This window comes from Cervus canadensis, chromosome 31, assembly GCF_019320065.1.
Source record: "Cervus canadensis isolate Bull #8, Minnesota chromosome 31, ASM1932006v1, whole genome shotgun sequence".
Classification (NCBI taxonomy): Eukaryota; Metazoa; Chordata; class Mammalia; order Artiodactyla; family Cervidae; genus Cervus; species Cervus canadensis.
In genome coordinates, this window is record NC_057416.1 from 12,828,765 (window position 1) to 12,850,695 (window position 21,931).

Here is a 21,931-nt window from a genome sequence, read left to right on the forward strand (position 1 = left end):
GAGGAACCTGGCAGGCTACAGTCCATGGGGCCACAAGAGTCGGACATGACTGAGCGACTAAACCACCACCACCTCCAGCCTCTTCATTCTTTCTGGAGTTATTTCTCCACTCTTCTCCATTTGCATATTGGGCACCTACCACCCCAGGGAGTTCATCTCTCAGTGTCCTATCTTTTTCCCTTTTCATATTGTTCACGAGGTTCTCAAGGCAAGAATACTGAAGTGGTTTGCCATTCCCTTCTCCAGTGGACCACATTTTGTCAGAACTCTCCACCATGACCCATCTGTCTTGGGTGGCCCTACTCAGCATGGCCCATTGATTGATAGAGTTAGACAAGGCTGTGATCCATGTGATCAGTTTGGTTGCTTATCTGTGATTGTGGTTTTCATTCTGTCTGCCCTCTGATGGATGAGGATAAGAGGCCTGTAGAAGCTTCCTGATGGGAGGGACTGGCTGTGGGAGAACCTGGGTCTTGCTCCGGTGGGCGGAGCCATGCTCAGTAAATCTTTAATCCAATTTTCTGTTGATGGGTGGGGCTGTGTTCCCTGAGGAACCTGGTAGCCTTTGCCCTGCTTCATTTTGTACTCCAGGGCCAAAGCTGCGTGTTACTCCAGGTATCTCTTGACTTCCTACTTTTGCATCCCTGTCCTCTATGATGAAAAGAACATCTTTTCATCACCTGAAGCCTCACTATGGAAGGGGTAATGGCGACCACTTTCAAAAGGACTTATGCCAGCAGATCCAGGACTGTTGTATTCAGTGCTGCTGACCCCGATGCAGGCCACTGCTGACCCATGCCTCCATCAGAGACTCCTGGACACTCACGGGCATGTCCTGCTCAGTCTCCTGTGAGGTCACTGCTCCTTCCTCCTGGGTCCCGGTGCACACAAGCTTTTGTTTGTGCCCTCCAAGAGTCTGTTTCCCCAGTCCTGTGGAAGTTCTGCCATCAAGTCCCACTGGCCTTCAAAGTCAAATTCCCTGGGGGTTCTCAGTCCCTCTGCCAGATCTCCAGGTTGGGAAATCTGTTGTGGGCCCTAGAACTTTCCCAACAGTGTGAGAACTTCTTCGGTATAAATCTTCCCCAGTCTCTGGCTCATCTGCGCAGTGGCTTTATGGCGGAAATAATGGTGACCTCCTCCAAGAGGTTTTATGCCACACACGGGGCCTCTGAGGTCTAATGCAGCCAGAGCTCCTATCGGTGAGGCAGGCAACTGCTGCCCTGCACCCCCGCAGGAGACACTCAGACGCTCAAAGGCACGTCTGGCTCAGTCTCTTCTGGGGTTCCTGGGTCCTAGTGCACACAGGTTTTGGGTGAGTCCTCTGAGCACTTCTGGTGGGTATGGAATTTGCTTCTAAACATGATTTCACCCTCCTACCATCTTGTTGGGTCTTCTCCTTTGCCCTTGGACACAGTCCTTCCACAGGACTGGAAAAGGTCAGTTTTCATTCCAATCCCCAAAAGAGGTAATGCCAAAGAATGTTCAAACTACCATACAATTCTACTCATCTCACACACTAGCAAAGTAATGCTCAAAATTCTCCAAGCTAGGCTTCAAAGTACGAAAACTGAGAACTTCCAGATGTTCAAGCTGGATTTAGAAAAGGCAGAGGAATCAGAGATCAAATTGCCAACATCCATTGGATCATCGAAAAAGTAAGAGAATTCCAGAATCATCTACCTCTGCTTCTTTGACTACGCCAAAGCCTTTGACTGTGTGGATCACAGTCACAAAAAAACTGTGGAAAATTCTTCAAGAGATGGGAATACCAGACTACCTTACCTGCCTCCTGAGAAATTTGTATTCAGGTCAAAAAGCAACAGTTAGAACCGGACAGACTGGTTCAAAATTGGGAAAGGAGTACATTAAGGCTGTATATTGTCACTTCGCTTATTTAACTTAGATGCAGAGTACATCATGCGAAATGCCGGGTTGGATGAAGCTCAAGCTGGAATCAAGATTGCAGGGAGAAATATCAACAACTTCATATATGCAGATAACACCACTTTTATGCCAGAAAGTGGAACTAAAAAGCCTCTGAATGAGAGTGAAAGAGGAGAGTGAAAATGCTGGCTTAAAACTCATGTTCAAAAAATGAAGTTCATGACATCTGGTCCCATCACTTCATGGCAAATAGATGGGGAAACAATAGAAACAGTGACATATGTAGGCTCCAAAATCACTGCAGATGGTGACTGCCGCCATGAAATTAAAAGACGTTGGCCCCTGAGAAGAAAAGCTATGACCAACCTAAGTAGCATATTAAGAAGCAGAGACATTACTTTGCCAAAAAAGGTCTGTAGAGCCAAAGCTATGGTTTTCCTAATAGCCATATACGGATGTGAGAGTTGGACTATAAAGAAAGCTGAGCAGTGAAGAATTTATGCTTTTGAACTGTGGTGTTGGAGAAGACTCTTGAGAGTCCCTTGGACTGTAAGAAGACCAAACCAGTCAATCCTAAAGGAAATCAGTCTTGAATATTCATTGGAAGGACTGAAGCTGAAGCTGAAGCTCCAATACTTTGGCCACTTGATGCAAAAAGCTGATTCACTAGAAAAGACCCTGATGTTGGGAAAGATTGAAGGCAGGAGGAGAAGGGAACGACAGAGGGTTAGATGGTTGGATGACATCACTGACCCGATGGACATGAGTTTGAGCAAACTCTGGGAGATGGGGAAGGACAGAGAAGCCTGGCGTGCTGCAGTCCATGGGGTCGCAAAGAATTGGACATGACTGAGCAACTGAACTGAAGTGTTGACTACTGGATCACTTTCCATGAATCTTCCTTCCTACGTGTGCACACAGAAGATTCAGTTCCCGGTCTCCTTCTGCACTCACTGGCTGGCAATCCATCCTTCAGCAAAGCTCGTTGATTTCCCGGGGAAAAGCTGCAAAGTTTCAGCCCTCACAGAGACTTCCCTTCCCCTACCAAGTCTCACTCCTTTATCTGCTGAAGGCCTACCCTTGGGGGTCTGTGGACCTTGAACTGCCCCAAGAAGGAGAGTGAAGTGAGGTTCCATTTCCTTTTCTTTACTATGCAGGATTTCACATACCAATTCACGTAACATTTGTGGAAGAGGTCTTAGGAATATTTATGCAAGGCTCCCCAGGAAAGCATTTGACTGCCATGGACTTGAGTCATGGATTCCTGACACTTTCCAAGGAGTGCCTCTGATCCTTGACCATTTGCAACAGTGATGCAGGGCTGTGGTGTCCTTGAAGTTTTTTAAAGAGGCCTAGGATGAATGAGGGGAGAAGGAAATGGCAACCCACTCCAGTGTTCTTGCCTGGAGAATCCCAGGGATGGGGTCGCACAGAGTTGGACACGACTGAAGTGACTTAGCAGTAGCAGTAGCAGGATGAATGAGGGATACGTGCACCCAAATTATTATCCTCAGTTCTACAGGTTAATGTGGATAAGATATGAGGAGATCAAAACCACAGTGAGATCTCTAACCTCGTGCTTGTTAGAACTGCCATCACCAAGAAGCCAAGAGATAGCAGATGCTGGTGAGGATGAAGAGAAATGGTAACCCTTATGCCCTGTTGGAAAGGCTGGAAAATGGTGCAGTCAGTATGGAAAACAGTACAAATCTCTTCAAAACGTTCAAAATAGAAGCACCACATAATTCAGCAATTCCACGTCTCAGGATATATCTGAAAAAATGAAGACATTATGTCGAAGAGATATCTGTACCCCATGTTCATTGCAGCACTATCTGTAAGTGTCCAGTGACAGATGAACAGATAAAGAAGTTGTGGCATATATATGTGTGTGTGTGTGTGTGTGTGTGTGTGTCTGTGTATAAATATATATGTTGTTGCTAAGTCGTGTCTGACTCTTCGCAGCCCCACAGACTGCAGAAAGCCGGGTTCCTCTGTCCTTCACTATTTCCTGTGTGTGCATGCGTGCTTAGTCGCTTCAGGCGTGTCCGACTCTCTGGGACCCCATGGACCATAGCCCGGTCAGGCTCCTCTGTCCATGGGATTCTCCAGGCAAGAATACAGGAGTGGGTGGCCATTTCCTTCTCCAACTATCTCCTGGAATTTGCTCAAATTCATGTCCATTGAGTTGGTGATGCTATCCAACTATCTCCTATGTATATGTACACATATATGCATACACACATACATACATATACAAAGGGGTTTCCCAGGTGGCGCTAGTGGTAAAGAACCCGCCTGCCAATGATGTAAGAGACGCGGGTTCGACCCCTGGGTGGGGAAGATCCCCTGGAGAAGGAAATTGCTACCCACTCCCGTATCACACCTGGAGAATCCCATGGACAGAGGAGCCTGGTGGGTTACACAGTCCAGAGGGTCGCAAAGAGTCAGACATGAGTGAGTGACTGAGCACACACACAGAAAAAAACTGGGAGGAAGGAATACACACATGTCTCCACATTTATGCACACGTCTGTTATCTCCACCTTCACTGAAAAAGAAAGAAGCAAGCTGGGAGGAAACAGCAGATTCAGAAAAAGCAGTCAGACTCTCCCGTCTTCTTTCCACAGGGCAGAATGCAGAGATGAAGAGTGTCACTCCACCTCGTGAGTGACAGTGTTTTTTCCTTTACAGATCTTTTTTCTGGCCATGGCACACAGCATGCAGGATCTTAGATCCCCCACCAGCCCCCTGCAAAGGACACGCCGAGTCCTAACCAGTGACCACCAGGGAAGTGCCCTCTTTCCAGTTCCACAGCAGGTCTTTTTAGCTGCACCTGTATGGTCCTGCCCACCCACCCCTTCCTGGATACTGTCAGAGACTTACAGCCAGGGGAGTGTCTGATTTTTACTGATGCCAGAGCAGCAAAGGCATTCACACCCCAGGAATGCTTGCACAGAGCCAAGAACAGGGCTTAATCAAATAGGTGGAAGATTGCTTCACCCATTTGTAAGGAGAGTCTCCCAGCTTGCACCTTGGACTTTTCAAAAGAGGCCAAGAGTGCTCTCTGGTAAAAAGAAAAGCCCCCTTTCTCAACACATGTTTTGCTGTCACTTGTCAACACACTTTTTTTTTTTATTTTGCATTGAGAAACCAGAGCAAAACATAGGTGTGAACTTTGTAGCTATTTAACTCAAAAACCAAAGACCAGCCAGATGGTTCAGAAGCCAACAGTGGTTGGATGACCACGACTTTTAGCTATGTGTTTGCAAACACACATGTATGTTACGTTGTGTACATTCACATAGAAAGTCACTGTAGCACATACAACCTTTCTACGTTCAATGATAATCAATACTGGCCCTATGATACATTTTTCTGCCTTCACAGAGTTAAATGGAAATCCACCAAGGGATTTAGCTAATAGGTGGCTCCAGTGAATATATTTAAGTCAAGAAATTCTCAATATGAGATTTCTCTGGGCATGGAGCCCAAATTAGTCTTATGGAGCTCAATCTCTCATATTTATTTTCAAGTAAATTCTTTATAAATTATCATTCTATTATCCATGATATAAACTTTGAAAGGTCAATATATAAGAGAGAAAAAAGCAGAAGGCTGTGCAACTTACAATCACAATGGCAGAAAAATGGAGTTTTCATGCCAGTTACAATATAAGAGCCAGAAGAGCAGGAGGATTTTCTGGGCTTTATGGCAGCTCAGAGTCCATCTGTTTCATCTGCTATTTGGCTGTCTGAACGGTTGGACTTTATTTCCTCTACATCATCCTGAACTTTTAAGAACAAACAAAAACTTTTAGCCAAGGATTGGGCACAGATGTGTTGCATTACATATTTAAATAGGCTTTACATGCACCTCCTCTATAAATCTTAGATAATTTACTGTATGTGGGCTCCAGAAGCCTATTTCTCTGAGTCTTTAACCTGCCAGTTCAGTGTCCAGCACAAAACAGCTATTTAAGGCAAATATTGTTTATTAACACATATACATGGAATCTGGAAAGTTGGTACGGATGAACGAACCTATCTGTAGGGCTTCAGCGGACATAGAGGACATAGAGGACAGACTGCAGACGAGGGGTCGGGGCGGGAAGAAGAGGGTGGGATGAATGGAGAGAGTAGCGTTGAAACATATACACTATCGCATGTAAAATTAGAGAGCCAGGGAAATTTACCGTATGACGCAAGGAGCTCAAACCTGGGGCTCGTGACAACCTAGAGGGGTGGGAGGAGGGAGGGATGTTCAAGAGGGAGGGGACATATGTATTCCTATGGCTGATTCATGTGGATGTATGGCAGAAACTAACACAATATTGTAAAGCAATTATCCTCCAAATAAAAATAAATAAAATTTTAAAATAAAGAATACTGGATATTTGAAAGTCACAATCGGGCCACATAAACTGCAAAAGCAAGCAAAAGTATTTAGAAATAGTTCTTATTTAAAGATTTTTGTCCAGTGTTTTTAAAAGTTCTAATTATTCTTGTTTGTACTAAAAACATTACTTCACGGGGTTTGATTGTATCACACAGTAAACGCTGTTACATAGGAAATATACAATATTTAAAAGTTGTCCATAGGACATGTATTTCATGGCAATCATAGAGTACTAGCCCATGTTGCACGAACTGTGTTAAATTTCTATCAAGGTGGAATCATAGATCTGGAAGAAATCTCAAGTTAGCAAACGGTTCAGCCTGCTCCCATGCAGGTGGACCAACCAATCTCCTATAAGAGGCGATGGCTGTCTCTGCACATTTAGAGATCTCTCCATAAAGCATCCTCTGAAGGCCAGGGGAAGGGAGACTCCTACAGGGCAGCCGATGGCCCACTGTTGGCTTCAAGGCTGTTGAGTAGGTTGGACAGACACAGTCTCATTGGAGGAAGCCTGTCCTTGTTCCTTTTGTGGGAGAGTTTTTGCCTCATCCTAAACATCCTGGGGTCACTGCCTGGAACCTAGCTTTACTGAATGGGGGAAACCAGGTCTGGCCCAGTGGACCAAGCTGTCCAAAGTAAGGTGCCAACTAGGGAATCAGGGCAACTGCCACACTAGACTACAGCATCTAAGAATGAATGAGGTCGTCTGTGGAGGTGTGTGCCTCTGAGGTCCTCTTACAGTCTGGGTTAGAAGGCCGTGGCGGCAGACACGGCATCAGGCAGAGACAGCAGAAGCGCATGGACCACAGCAGTGGGCACGCCTCCCGGACAGAACTGCTGTTGGGTGAACCGAGTTAGCAGGCCGAGAGCACCTAGAGGCCCGTCTACAGAACACAGAGACACCCTCTCATCGTGCCGACTGTGTTAGAACCTGTGGGATTCTAACTCACGGAGGTGACTCAGTGAACATGGAGAGGTTAATGCCATTGACAGAAATTCTCACATTTTCCGAAGGAAGGGGGGTACACGGGAGCACGTGGAGAAGCACCAGGTTTGGTCAGAGCAGAAGCAGGAGTGGGGAGTCTGCAGGCCACAACCTTTACTGGGGCTTCCCTGGGAAAGGCAAGGTTTAGGGTTGGCTTGACTAATTCTAGCATGGCTTCAAAGCATAGGGGCTGTCCCTGGTGGTCTGGTATGCAGCCCTGGATTGATACAGAGCTGGGGAAATACTGGCTTGGTGTGTGAGTTAAATAAAGGAGGCGGTCGGGGATATGCATTTGGGACTGGGCGGGGGGTTTGTGGCATGAATTTCACACCCCCCCAAAAAAGTTGGATCACAGTGGAGATGGAAACAATTCTGGCTGTTCGTCTGGCTCTGGGATGGCTGAATGCCAAGTGGACAAACACAGAATCTAAGCGAACACAATCACAACACTTTAATGTACCTCATTGTTTTGCCCTTTGGGAACCTCTGTTTTTATATTTACTTATTTATTTGGCTGCACTGGGTCTTCGTTGCAGCATGCGGGATCTAGTTCCCTGACCAGGGGCCGAACTTGGGCCCCTTGAACTGGGAGCCTAGAGGCTTAGCCACTGGACCACCAGGGAAGTCCGTTTGGGAACTTCTTTACTTTCTGGGCCTACGAGGTGATCCAGACACCTCTTGTATTTTCCCTGCTCTAACCCTAGAAGCAGCAGCCTCTTCAAGGATCCCTGGTTGCTTTTATTGGAACATGGTGTTGGAAACCAAGCGGCAAATGCTGGTCCTCAGTACTGCGTCAATGCCACTGAGATGCCATTGTTTCCAGGTCCTCTGATGAGACAAGCCAGGAAATACATGTGTGTGCATAAACCCAAGGATATACATGCATACTTCTTTTTTTTTTTTTTTAATATTTATTCGGCTGTGTCGGATCTTGGCTGTGTTGGAGAATATTCCGTCGTGATGCATGGATTCCCTAGTTGTGACGTGTGGGCTCGGGAGTTGCGGTGCCCAGGCTCCAGAGCACGTGGGTTTCAGTAGTCACGGTACACACGTTTAGTTGCTCTGCGGCCTGTGGCATCCTAGCTTCCCAAACAGGGATCAAACCGTGCATTGCAAGGCAGATTCCTAACCACTGGGCCACCAGAGAAGTCCCACACGCATATTTCTAATTATCTGTATCTACCTATCATCTCTCTGCCTATATTAAACTAAACATGAATTCATACTGACGCCTCCAACACTATTTTAGAACAACGGGGCTCATTCTAGATTTCCCCCTTGCTTATCTGTAACTTCTTTTTTTTTCTTTGACAATGAGAAACCTGGCTCAGGTCTACCCAAAGCACCGCTGATAATAATGAATCAATTTTGAATGAAGACAGAAAATAAAGAAGCAACGTGCTCTTCATAACAACTGTCCATGCTAACCACCACTCTGCTGTGACGTGGTGGAGAACGTGGGTCCTGGGGTCAGCCCCCGGGGTGTGAGTTCCAGCTTCATCACTTAAGAGCTGTATTGTCGGTGGACAAACCAGTTAAGCGATCCATGTCTCAGCTTCCTCCCCTCTCAAAAGGATTCATAAAATGACATAGCTCACAGGGTTGATGGAAGAGAAAAGCAGCTAATAGAAGAAAAACGCTTAGGATAGAACCTGGCTCATGATACGTGCTCAGTAATTAACTTTTTAAAAAAAGTATACACCAGAAGATTTATTTGACCAAAATCTCCAATAGCCAAGAGTGACCTGACGACTTTCAATTTTGAGCATTTTGTAAATACAATTCGTAAATCAATCTAATACAAAAAAAAAAGTCACTTCAGTATGGAAAATTTTCAGCGGTTTAATATTTGTTCGAGATGAATCAATGCATTCCTCTGCAGCAAACTCTTTAACCATAACTTCTCCAAATTACACATCATTCCTTTAGCATGCTGTCATGATATCTACTTTCAATCCTCTTTTATCATTATTACTGTTTTCCACTGGACTTATTTCCTTTTCGCTGAGAAAGTTGATTTTTTTTTTTTATTTGAAGTCTGATCTTCCTTCAGGTCTGAAGTTTTTATTTTATTATGTGCTAGTCCATCACTTTAATATTCCCAATGAGAAAGCAGCACATGGGTATTAGTATGCAACCTTGACATTTCAGGAATATTTTAAATCTCTGCACTGGCAGTTTCTTTAAAAATGTAAAAAATATCTGAAATATTTAGCTTTTGCAAAGATATAAAAGACATGTCTTGAATTTATCATTCAGATATATCTTATTTGAGCATTATAGCTGCTCTGTAGATTGCCCGTACTTTTTCTTCTAAAGTTCACGGCTATTGGTTCATAATTAGTCTTGTACAGTCAGGTGAGATCAAAATATTATAGAACTGGAGACAACATGCAAAGTCGATCACAGCAATACTTACAAAACTCACTTAGTCTAAGGAGTAACCTGGATGGAACTTATTCAAGAGAAGCTCAGGATTCCTGTTAAACACACAGATTCCCCTACCCGCTTCTCCAGGACAGTCTTATGCAATAGCCCTGAGCCTGCAAATCGGAATTTACATTTGGAAACACTTATTTTAATCCAAGATCCTGATTTTATAAGGAAACTGAGTCCCAGGGAAGAAGTTCCCTCGGCCCCACCTCCATCCACCCACCCAGCGTTTGGGAAGCGCCGCCTCCTATTTAGGGCTCTGTTGAAAGTTTGGGGACAGTGTGTTGCTGCTACGCATGGCCGGTGGAGTTGCACCTGGGTACGGACTTTCAGACAGATGGTTTGGCAATACATGTCAAAATACTAAATGTGCTTTATCTTTTGATCCTATGATTCCAGATGAAAACGGAATTTCTGAAATTGTCACTCAGACCACTTGCATCAGAAGCAGCTGTTGAGGTTGTGGATTTCATCATCTCGTGTCAATCGACTGAGTCATAACCTCTGGAAGTGGGACCCAGTAGTCTGCATTTTTAACAAGGTTACCAAGAGGTGAACAAGTCACCGAAGCTGGGAGAAATGCTGCCCTTACAGGCGTGAGGGTCAGAGTCCTGGGGGAGCAGGGGTGTGATGCGGGCATCCACAGAGGGGCAGTTGCCCCCACCCCCGGTACGGGACAGGGAACATCAGAGGCCCAGGAGGGTAAGAGAAGTGTGTGCTTGCATGGGGAGGAAGACGGGCAACGCGAAAATGCTGTCCTCAGGGGGCGGCCACCCACCTGGTGTGGAAGCCCACCGAGCCGAAAGGCATCTGGGAGGGGGTGGGCCAGGCATGAGGCATGCAGGCCGCCTGGGGGCGGGGTGGTACCATCAGGGAAGGCGCCTCTGCAGCCTCGTCGGTTACACTCTTGGGTGTTGATTACATACATAAATACAGTGAGGACAGGAGAGTCGGTTTTCTCCCAGGTTGAGAAGGGAGTGAACAAACACGAAAAGGAAAGAAGACTGGAGTGAATGCTGTGATGCTGGCTGTGACGTGAAGGAATTCCTGTGACCGAGAAAGAGATGGGCATGTAAATATGTTTACTAGGAGGGCTGGGGTGGCTCCCCGACAGCGATGAGTTCACCTAAGTGCCCAAATGCCAGTTTATAAATACTGTTCCTTGCCCACAAAAAGGAACTGGGTGGGGTCCCTGGAGAAATAGCGGAGTTGGGCGCTGGGGCTGAGAAAGGATGAAAGGAGCCTGGAAAGTCTTCTTGTGCCAGAAAACAAGGAAGTGCCCAAAGATGGAGCTACGTCAGAGGACACAGGAAACAGACGGCAGGAGCTCCCGTCCTCGGCCAAATCTAAGACAATTTGAGCATTAAAAAAAAAAAGATGGCGTAGTTGCCAGGAGCTCAGGGGAAGGGAGCATGGGTACAGAGTCTGAGGAAGATGGGGGTCCTGGAGATGGACGGTGTTGATGGCTGCAGAACAGTGTGAACAGTTCTGAGGGCCCCTGAACTGTACATTTAAAAATGACTAAAATAGCAAGTGTTGTATTTATTTTGGCATAAACATGATGGAATGGAGTATAACACACAGAATAAAAAATAATCCATAGGTCCCTAATGATCAAAATTTAAAAAAAAATGACAATAATAAGGGCAAAAAGAGATAGGGAAAGGTCTTCACATAAAATGCTGGCTGAGGGACTTTCTTGGTGGTCCAGTGGTTAAGAATCTGCCTTGCAATTTAGGGGACGCAGGTTCGAGCCCAAGTCGGGGCAACTCACCCCTCAACTAGAGAGGCCATTTGCCACAAACACTGTGCCCGAGCACTCTAGAACCCGTGCTCTGCAACTAGAGAAAAGCCTGTGCACCACAACAAAGAGCCAGTGCGAACATTTAAAAAATAAAATGAAAACAGAGCCAGATTTTAAAAGCTGGCTGATAAATGGAAGGGAAACACACCCCATTTTGGAACCATCAATGTAATAACTGATGTATGTAAGCACGGAAAAAAGAAAGCTGAGCGCCGAAGAATTGATGCTTTTGAACTGTGGTGTTGGAGAAGACTCTTGAGAGTCCCTTGGACTGCAAAGAGATCCAACCAGTCCATCCTAAAGGAGATCAGTCCTGGGTGTTCATTGGAAGGACTGAAGCTGAAACTCCAGTACTTTGGCCACCTCACGCAAAGAACTGACCCACTGGAAGAGACCCTGATGCTGGGAAAGATTGAAGGCAGGAAGAGAAGGGGATGACAGAGGATGAGATGGTTGGATGGCATCACTGACTCAAAGGACATGAGTTTGGGTGGACTCCTGGAGTTGGTGATGGACAGGGAGGCCTGGCGTGCCGCAGTCCATGTGGTTCCAAAGAGTCGGACATGACTGAGCGACTGAACTGAACTGACTGAAGCGTGGATCTTGGATAAATGCCAAATCTAGCGGGTGAGTGGTTTGTTTGGGAAAAGGATATGCATGTAGTCTCCAAGTATCACCTCACAGATGGTTACGAGTTACCGAGAAGAGGCCTTTACACAGGTATCATGTCCACACCTGTCAGACACCACCCTGGGTGACTGGGTCGTGCACGGGGACGTCAGAGGTCTCCTGATGTGATGAGGTGGGAAGTATGAACCTAACCGTGGCGTTTTCTTGACAAAACTTTTCATCTTGAAGAAGTCATCAAAAACCAGACTGGGGGATATTCTGCAAAACTGCTAGCCTTGACTCTTTGTCACTGTCACGGAAGAATTTTTAAAGGATAAAAACTCTTTGTCACTGTCATGGAAGAATTTTTAAAGAATAAAAAAGAATAAATAACCTGGCGGTCCAGTGGTTAGTCTTAACCACTCCCCTGATCCCTGAGCTAAGATCCCATGTGCCTTGGGGCCAAAAACCCAGAACATAAACAACAGAGACCATGTTGTAACAAATTCAATAAAGTCTTTAAAAATGGTCCACATCAAAAAAAAAAAAAACTCTAAAAAAAAAGAAAAAGCCGAAGGATGTTCAAGATTAAAGGAAATGAAAGAGACAGGACAATTCAGTGCTACACGACGTCCTTGACTGCATCCTGTTTTTTTCTTTAAAAAAAAAAACAACACCCAAATAGCTATACAGGACATTTTAGGGTGATCAGGGAGATTTGGGTATGGACTGTATGTTAACTAATCCTTATTATATCGATTTTAACTGGGGGGGGGGGGTTGATAATGATGCTATGGCTGTAGCAGAGAATGTCCTTATTTTTACTTTTATTCATGTTTGAATAGAAAATAATCTTTATCCATAGACAGAGACATAAAAGTAATGTGGCAGCATGTTATTATCTCCTGGTGAATCTAGAAGACAGTTACATAGGTATTCATTTTATCATGCTCTCAATTTTTCTATAGTTTTCACGTTTTTCAAAATAAAAAGAATCCAACTGTCTTGGGCATGTCTCAAGAAGTAAATGGCTCCAATTTCTTATTGTTTAAATATTAACATAACACTATTACAACAGTAATAACAATATTCCACATATTTAAAGACATAAAAACAGGAACTTCCCTGGAGGTCTTTATATGAATGAAATCTTTCTGAACAAATTCTTTTGTTTCTTGCTTCTTTTATTGTGGTTTTTCAGTCACCCAGTCAGGTCCATCTGTTTGCAACCCCATGGACGGGAGCATGCCAGGCCTCCCTGTCCCTCGCCATCTCCTGGAGTTTGCCCAAGTTCAAGTCCACTGCATCACTGATGCCGTCCAGCCATCTCATCCTCTGATGCCCTCTTTTCCTTCTGCCCTCAATCTTTCCCAGCATCAGGGACTTTCCCAATAGTCAGCTATTCACAACAGGTGACCAAAATACAGAAGCCTTAGCTTCAGCAGCAATTCTTTTTTGTGTAGCTATAGTTGATCCTTTTATCATCACTCTATTGTGTTGTTTAAACAAACCACATGATATATTTATCCACTACAGTCTATCAGACATTTGCATGCTTCACTTTTGAGCTATTGTAAATAATAAGCCCTAAACATTCTGGTACATGGATCTAACACATGTATGTGTGAATTTCTCTAGGGATACACCTGGGAATGGAATCAGTAGGTCATAGGATGTGGATATCCTCCATTTTCTTAGATATGGCCAAAATGTGTCTGTACCAGTCTGCATTCCCACCCATCACTGATGACAATTCCTGTTGCTCCACATACTTACCAACACCTGACATTATTACATTTAAGTTTTTTGCCAAGGTAGTGGCCGCATGGACAGAGGAGCCCGGTGGGCTGCATTCCATGGGGTCGCAAGAGTCGGACACGACTTAGCAACTAAACCACCAGCACCAGCAGCTGCATGAGTATTTCTCATTGTGGTTTTAGTTTTCATTTCACTGGTTCTTAATGATGTTGAGCACCTTTCCACATGTTTATTGGCAAAACCTATTTCTTTGAACATGCTTTATTACACAGACCATTTTTCCTCTTTATTCAATTTGAAAATTCACAAATCAAATGCATTTGGGAGATCATATTGTAGTTAATTTCTCAAAGCCAAATTTACAGCACTGAGTCAACATCAGGAAATCAAGAACTAAGAGGAAGAAAGAAGATGAAGAGGAGAAAGAGAGACTGATCAATAATAAGTAGGAAAGAAAGATTTTAGTGGAAAATCCGAGGGATAGGAAAGGAGATGTAAAATTGTTTTAAAAGATAGGGATGAGGGACTATAATCCCATCGCTTATTTTTTATTTCTTTATTTACTTATTGGCCCTGCTGTACACAACTTGTGATCTCAGTTCCCCAACCAGGATCGAACCTAAGCCCCCTGCATTGAAAGCGGGGGTCCCAGATTTCATCTTTTTTTTTTTCCAGATTCCATCTTTTAAAGCTGTTTTTCATGGATTATAGAGTTGGAATGGGGGGGAAATGCAAATTAAAGATGGTAAAAGGAAAATGGAAACTTACATTATTTTATTATGTAAGGAAGAATATAAACGGATATTTATTCTAACAGTCTACCCCACAGAGCATATAAGAGGTCCCTTCTGAGCGCCTCACACATACAAACATGGCATTTGAACTTTTGTTCCTCTGCACTAATAAGACAGCTATTACATGTTGCCTATCCTTTTAGCAATCACGGGGTTTGCTCAGTGTGGCTCTCCACATGCAGTGAAACAGGTAAAATCTAACCTGTCTGAGGCTGCTTACTGCTGAACTGGAATGATGGTTGCTGCCTAAGGTGTTGTGATCGTAATTAAGTGGAAGGGAAGCGGCGTGGTAACGGAGCTTTCTGGTTTGGTCTGGCACTGGGAATTCTTAAAAGGTCATATGCCTCTCTTTTTTTTTTTTTTCTTTTTAAAATTTTTTTTTTTTTGGCTGCACTACTTGGCTTCCTGACCAGCGACTGAACCCACACCTCCTGCGACTGAACCCACACCTCTTGCGCTGGATCACCTGGGAAGTCCCTCATATGCCTGTCTTTTTAAGGACTGTCTAGACAATGTCGTTTAGGAACTGTGGATTAGGGTTACCTATTCATAGTAACTAATAGAGATAGAGATGTTGTTTTAACACTTCAGATGCAGAAAAGCAAAAACAAAAAAGTCACTGTTCAATCTAGGGGAAAAAAAGTTCGTTATTTAGAAGTTCCAGTTTATATAATCCCTGACTTCCTGGAGAGACATGGGATATTAAAATATTAAAAACCAGTTCCTCTTGTCCTACACGTGAGTTGACTCAATAGCTTAACGATAAAGGTTATAACAATAATTCATTCAGAGATGTATTACACGCTAGTAATGAATTCTTACACATATCCTTGAAAATGGAGACCACATTTTACAAAGAAATAAACTAAATCATATCAAATTACTGAAGAGTTCTAGGCCAAACACAGGATTACAGATGGGTTATTTAATTCTATTAGACTTAGATATTTCCTTCCCAAGATTCAGTCCCAAATCCTTAGCCCTTTACAGAATTTTCGGATGGGTGACATTCAATGATATACTCACAGTCCTGACCTTTTGAGTCTTGACCTTTAACTTTCTGCTGGGGTATCTCTAATTTCTAAAAATCAAAGCCCGTATCAGATCCCCTTTTGGACTTCCTCATTTATTTCAGCTCTTTGAGTCTCTCCTGATGGCCTAAAATCTTGGAATCGGACCAGGTTCCTCCTTCTGGTCTAGTCACCACTTAATCTAATCAGGAGCAAATTCTTGCCGGATCATTCCTTTCCATGCCCTCCTCACTTTATTTCTAATCCAGGCTTTTATCTCTCTCATACCTATACTATCACACCAGCCTCCTAACTAGACGGCTCCAGCCAGTCTTGGGTTCTCGAACGCCAGATTCAGCCTGGAGTTTCAGCACCCATGTCCTTCTGTAAGCCCACTGGCCCTGCCAGGCTGGTCCATTTTGGAATCAGGTCCTCGCAGCTCAACCCCATCCATTTGCCCTACTGATCATTTTTGTCACGTACACTGCCTTGATGAGACCTTCCTTTGCGACAGCCCCCACTCTCTTCATTTACTGTCTGAACGCTCTCCCTTGACACTAAAGAAGCATACACAAGACTGTGTTCTTTAAATTTTATGACTGGCTCCATCTCCAATGAAGTTAGCAAGAAAAAAAATAAAAGCTGTTTTTCATGGATTATAAAGTTGGAATGGGGAAAAATGCAAACTAAAGATGGTGAACGGAGAATGGAACCTTATGTAAGAAAGAATGTAAATGAATTCCTTACAAGCAAGTGTCTTTTGCACCTTTTTTCCAGTATACATATATGTACTGGATTAAAAAGAATCCTGGGCATCCTTCCTTATCAGCAAACACATTTTTGCGCAAGGCTTTCTAAATGCCCGCTGAGTATGAATATTTCATTTGCTTAGTCCTTTAATGATGGACACTGGTGATTTTTTCAGCTTTATTATTATCAAGCATGCTACAATGAACATTCTTGCATATCTAGAGGAACTTTAAAATCCATAGGTAAAGTAGTAGCCCTGAGGGACTTCACTGGTGGTCCTGTGGTTGAAGATTCACCTGCCAATATAAGGAACAGAGGTTCTCTCCCTGGTCTGGGAGGAGTCCACGTGCCTCGGGGCAACTAAGCCTGTGTGCCATCACTACCGAGGCCTGCCTGCGCTGCACCAAGAGAAGCCACCACAAAGAGAAGAGCAGCAGAGAGTAGCCCCCACTCTCTGCAACTGGAGAAAGTCCTGGTGCAGCAAGGAAGACCCAGTGCAGCCAAAACTAAATAATTTTACATATCGTAGAACTAGGATTGCTAAATATGTATATATACTGGATTAAAAACATATATTTCAATTTGGACAGATATAACTAATTCTCTGTTGAAATAATTTTCACTCTCCACTCTCATTTTTGATACCACTCAATTTCCGGCCACCCAGGATTTGACATGGGAGCTTTGTTTAATGGCAGCTCATCCCCACCGACCATCAGTATTGGAAAACATGGAAAGCTGGGAGACAAGGGAATTGAAGGCCAGAAAACTGGAATAATCTGGGATCCGGGGCAAGAGACAACATCATCCTTCTGAGCTGGAGCCAAATGAAATCTAAATGTAGCATCTCTAAAATAGTGGATAATATTCATGTTGATTTTATTTTTACAGATGTGAATATAAACAAAATGAAATGTCATCGTCTTAACCCCTAGGGATTCTCTGAAGGGGTGGTACCACGTAAACTGAGTGAACTCAGAACAGCAGAATGAAAACTCAATCAAGACAAAAACCCTGCAGAGGAGGGACTTTCCTTTCTATTATCTGAACTGCTTTTGTGTGGGAGACCTGGGTTCAATCCCTGGGTTGGGAAGATTCCCTGGAGAAGGGAACAACTATCCACTCCAGTATTCTGGCCTAGAGAATTCCATGGACTGTATAGTCAGTCCACTGGGGTGGCAAAGAGTGGGACTAGACTGAGCGACTTTCACTTTCACTGAAGTCTTAGATTTATGGGACACTAAACAACCCTTGACAGCTGTGTGCTATTTTGGATTCCTCATCGGTTTTAGGAGTTGGGTTAGGATACTGACTTATCTGAAAGTTTATCAAATTTGAAATTAACTGAGAAGTATCATGCAGTAGTTTATCCCCGTGAAACAAACTAAATTGTGGCCATGGCAAAGCATGTCACTTTTTCCTTTAGTAGCAGGATGCAGACATTTTAATATAAAACATGTTTTCTAACTGTTTAGGGGAGGGAAGCATATCGGAAGCAAGGTTTAAAGAATGGCTTGGCTGGGTTGCCAGACGATGTTATTATTAATAGTATACCATGACACAAATTTTGACCATGGTAATGGGCCAATTTAGAGCACTCCAAAACAAAGCTTCTCCTTCACTCAGTAGTGTGAGAGATAGGTTTTACTCTTATCTTTTCCCCAGCATTCAGAAGTACAACCTTAAGCTTACACTAGGATGGCCCATCTCACCTGGAACAGGGCGAGGCTTGCCCTGTGGCATCACTTCTTGATGAATGGAGTGAGGCTGAACAACGGAGCAAGGGGAAGGGGGCTTCCCTTAGTCACCGGTGAAGCCTGGCTTCCTGGGTGCACACGAGGAAGACCTAGAAAGATAAAGAAAGCGAATTCATCTTGGCTGGCTACCTTCCCTGCCTCCTGCGCCCTCGGGTAGCTCCTGAGTGCAACCCTCTGAGCTCTCTGAGTGTCTTGTGGTTAAAGTTTCTACTCAGATGCTCCAGGAACGGATACAACCCCTCTAAGGCCCTCGCCCGAGAAGACAGGTCCAGTCCTCACCCCGAAGCTGTTCCAAGCCCCTGAGCCTCCATCCTTACTCGGCGGGACCAACATTCTCCTCGGAGATGGACCACAGACGCCCCGGAGGCCTGGAGGACCAAAGGCCGTCCCCACCTCCAGGGCGGCTGCTACACTAACGGCGGCAGCTCCGCGCCCTGGGGAACCTCAGTTCACTTGATTTCCTTAGGCGAATCCAGGAGGGAAGGCGGACGTGGCTGCAGACCCCCCTGAAAGCCCTTGTGGTGCGCTGTGTCCCGCGCAAGGTGGAGAAAAGTCTTTACTACGAGGCAACATTAAGCGAATTCACACCTAGAGGTGAAGGACTGATCCCCGGGGTCTTCCTCGATTTTTTCGCCCACTATAAAAGCAGCTGCTCAGTAACCCGGAAGACTCTGAATGGTGGGGACGGTGGTGCAGACCTGGCTGGAGAGGAGCTGGGGGACTGGGAGGCTCCCTCCGAGACGGAAAGGCTGGGGGAGCGCAGGCAAGTGCTGTGGGTCCGGGCCCTGCCAAGCCTGCTGCCCGTGGCCCTGTTCGGGCCGACCACGACGTAGTAGCTGCTGAATAAATACTTGTGGAATGAGAGAAAGTCCGCGTTCCTTCCCGGACACGTCCAGGGGCCGGGCCGCCGCGGTTTCCTTCCAGCGCGCTCGCCCACACCTCCCCGGGCGGCGGCTGGGCGCTGGGCGGGGGACTTCCCGGGGCGGGGGCGGACGGAAGGGGCTGGATGCCCCGGGCGGGCACGTCCAGCGCGGGGCTCCGCGGGCCGAGCGGACGTGGACGACGACCAGGGTGGGGTGGTCAGCCGCTACTCCGGGTCTGGCCCGAGTCCTCCCAGCGGGCCCCCCCCCCCCCCCCGGAGACAGGGCGGGACGCGGCGCTCTCGGACCTCGGGACTCGCCTGCGCTGTCCGCCGCGAGGCCCGCGGGGCCCCTCGGGGCTCGGAGGTCCCGGAGGGCCGGGCGCCCTTGCAGAGGCCCCCGGACGCGCTTCCCGGCGCCGGCGGGGCTTTTCATACTTTCTCCCCCACCCCTCGCCCCGGGAACCGCCCCGGGGTCCGAGACGGGCTGCGGAGCGCCGCACAGAGGGAACCTTTTGTGCCCTCGCTGTTCGCTGGGACCTTTTGCTTCCGAAGGGAGCCTCCCCACACTCCTTTCCTCTCGGGGAAAGTCTTGTGGTTTCCCTGGAAGTCGGAAAGAGGTGGAAGGAGAGGGCTGCGGAGCGCTCTCTTTAGTTTCCCGTTCCGAAACTCTTAAAACAACAACAACAAAAAAAAAACCCAACCGTTCGGCCGTAAGGAGACTTTGGGGGTCCACTGGAAGCAGCGAGCCGTGCATTCCTCCGTCCGCCTCCCTCCCACCTGGCCCGCGGCCCCCCTCCCCCGCCGCCGCCGCAGCCCAGCTCGGGCCGGCGCCCAGGCCCGCGCTCGGAGCCGCGGGAGCGGCAGGGTTAAGCCCTGGAATGTGGCGGCGAGGAATGTGCATGCAGATGAGCCGGGCGAGGGGCGGGGCGATGGGCGGGCCAGGATCGGGGGCGTGGTGGGGCGTGGCGGGGGCGGGACCGGGGCGTGGTGATGGGCGGGTCCATGCTAATAGCACGCAAATGAGGAGCCCCGTCGCCGCCTCGGCCGCCGCTCCGCCGAGCTTCCCGGATCTGAGCCCAGACGGCGGCGGCTCGGGCAGCCTGGGCGCCGCGACCCTCGGCGGCCGCAGGGGGACGGGGAGGAGGAGGAGGAAGAGGCGGAGGCTGCGGCGGCGATCGCGAGGAGGAGGAGGAGGCGGAGGAGGGTTCGCTCGCCCGCTCCGACGCAGACATGGTGGACTGATCCCCGGCGGGGCCGAGAGCAGGGTTTCCTGAGACGCCCCCAGTCCCCGCGCGTGGCCCCCGCCGCAGCCCCGCAGCCCCGCGGGCCCCCACCCCCTCGCCGGCGCCGGGATCGGGGGTGCGGCGGCCGGGCCCGGGCAGTCGCGTTCCCGCCGCGTCCCGCGCCCGGGTCCCCTATGGAGGCGCCGCCCGCCGGCGAGGCCGCCGACCATGCCTAGGAGGGCCGGGAGCGGGCAGCTGCCGCTACCCCGGGGCTGGGAGGAGGCCAGAGACTACGACGGCAAGGTTTTCTACATCGATCACAACACCCGGAGGACCAGCTGGATCGACCCCCGGGACAGGTGGGCGGCCGGGCTGCGGGGCGGGCGCGGGGACCCGCCTCGGGAGCGCGGCGGCGGCTGTTGTCCGGGAGACCCGGCCGAGCGGCGGCGCCCGCGGCGTTGGGGGCGTGGGGCGCGCGGGGCGTCGCCGGCCCCCGGGGGGTGCTGCCGGGAGGGGTCCCGGGGAGGAGGCGCGGGGACCGTCCGCCCGAGCCGGGGCTGCGTCAGCCCGGCCAGGCGCCCTGGCCCGGGGGGGCCGCGGAGAGCCGCCGCAACCAGGCCCCCCTTGGCCACCACCTTCCCGAGCGCCCCGGGACCTTGAGACGCTCGGGGCGCGGAGGCGAGGGTGGGATCGACGCCCTGGGCGGGCGCTGTGTCCAGTTAACGGACCCAGAAGGGCCACCTGAGCCCTGCTCGGAGCCCGCCTCCTCTCGCAGTTGACCAGATGGAGGCTGGAGGGCACATTCGGCCTTGGTGGCAGGGCAGGGCGGGGCCCGGGGCCTCCCGGAGGAAGAAGGCCCGAGCGCCAGGTGGGGGGACACCCACTGGCCAGGCCACCTGTGGCATCTCTGAGGGCCGTCTTTGGCTTCCAGCCTCGAGTGCACTTTCTTGACCCGGGGCGCGCCCGCGGGCAGGCCGGAGGCCCCGGGCGTGGAGGGGGTCGGGGCGCTGGGCCCGGGTGGTGGGTGCAGTTGACTTTGCCTCTCAGATTCTGGAGACGCTTGTTTGGGGGGTTGCTGCCTGGTGTTTATCTTCACCTGAATACTTGAACTGCCTCCCAGATCTTGAAAAGGCAGATTCTGTTTTGAAATAAGAAGTGGTGACATGAACCGTGGAACTGAACCTTGGTTATTGAGGAACTAGCGGACTTGAGCTTAGCATGTGTTCCTGTAAGTTTTTAACACACTTTTTATTCCTGCTCAGAAGCGAAGAAGAAAAACATGACATTCTAAGAAGTTTAGGAGCTGAAGTTTAGCTGAATGTTCACAAACATTGTTCCTCTCTTCCATCTTCCTTTTCACCCTGAAAAAGAAAATGTCTCATAGTTAGATTTTTAGAAGAATAATAGGAAAGATTTCTAATAGTAAATTTGTAAACTGTCTATTGAGGAAATACTCCTACTTATAAATTTAAATAATATACCATTAGGGAAAATTCCAAATCTTGGATGGTTGTCATTTCTGAAATTTCTTTTCCACTTTTGTGTGTTATGCATACTTTATGTTCTCAGTTACTTTTATCCTAAGAATATTGTTTTTGAATGCTATTAAAGAGCAATTATAAGAAAGTCACAAGTGGCATTATCAATTTATGGAGCAGTCCTTG

The 21,931-nt window shown here is 47.6% G+C and overlaps 2 protein-coding genes across 5 annotated transcripts in view; one reads left to right on the forward strand and one right to left on the reverse strand.

Annotated features, from left to right (window-relative positions):
* The window catches only part of DCTD (dCMP deaminase), a 117,165-nt gene extending 97,236 nt beyond the window's left edge, over positions 1-19,929 (reverse strand). Inside the window, exons 1-4 of one of the 4 annotated variants that reach the window (XR_006266819.1) lie at positions 19,746-19,929; positions 18,881-19,675; positions 18,138-18,271; positions 16,589-16,721 (exon numbers count right to left, since the gene is read on the reverse strand). The gene's annotated coding sequence lies outside the window, so the exon portion shown is untranslated. Of the gene's footprint in view, positions 1-16,588; positions 16,722-18,136; positions 18,272-18,770; positions 19,676-19,745 lie in introns of those variants that run through there. The other 3 variants (XR_006266820.1, XM_043454334.1, XR_006266818.1) reach the window with 3 other exon arrangements.
* Positions 19,930-20,076: 147 nt separating this feature from the next.
* WWC2 (WW and C2 domain containing 2) overlaps positions 20,077-21,931 on the forward strand; it is a 145,291-nt gene continuing 143,436 nt past the window's right edge. The window contains exon 1 of the mRNA XM_043453956.1: positions 20,077-20,626. Within this exon, the coding sequence (XP_043309891.1) occupies positions 20,496-20,626 (131 nt within the window). The 5' untranslated portion in view covers positions 20,077-20,495. The remainder of the gene's footprint in view (positions 20,627-21,931) is intronic.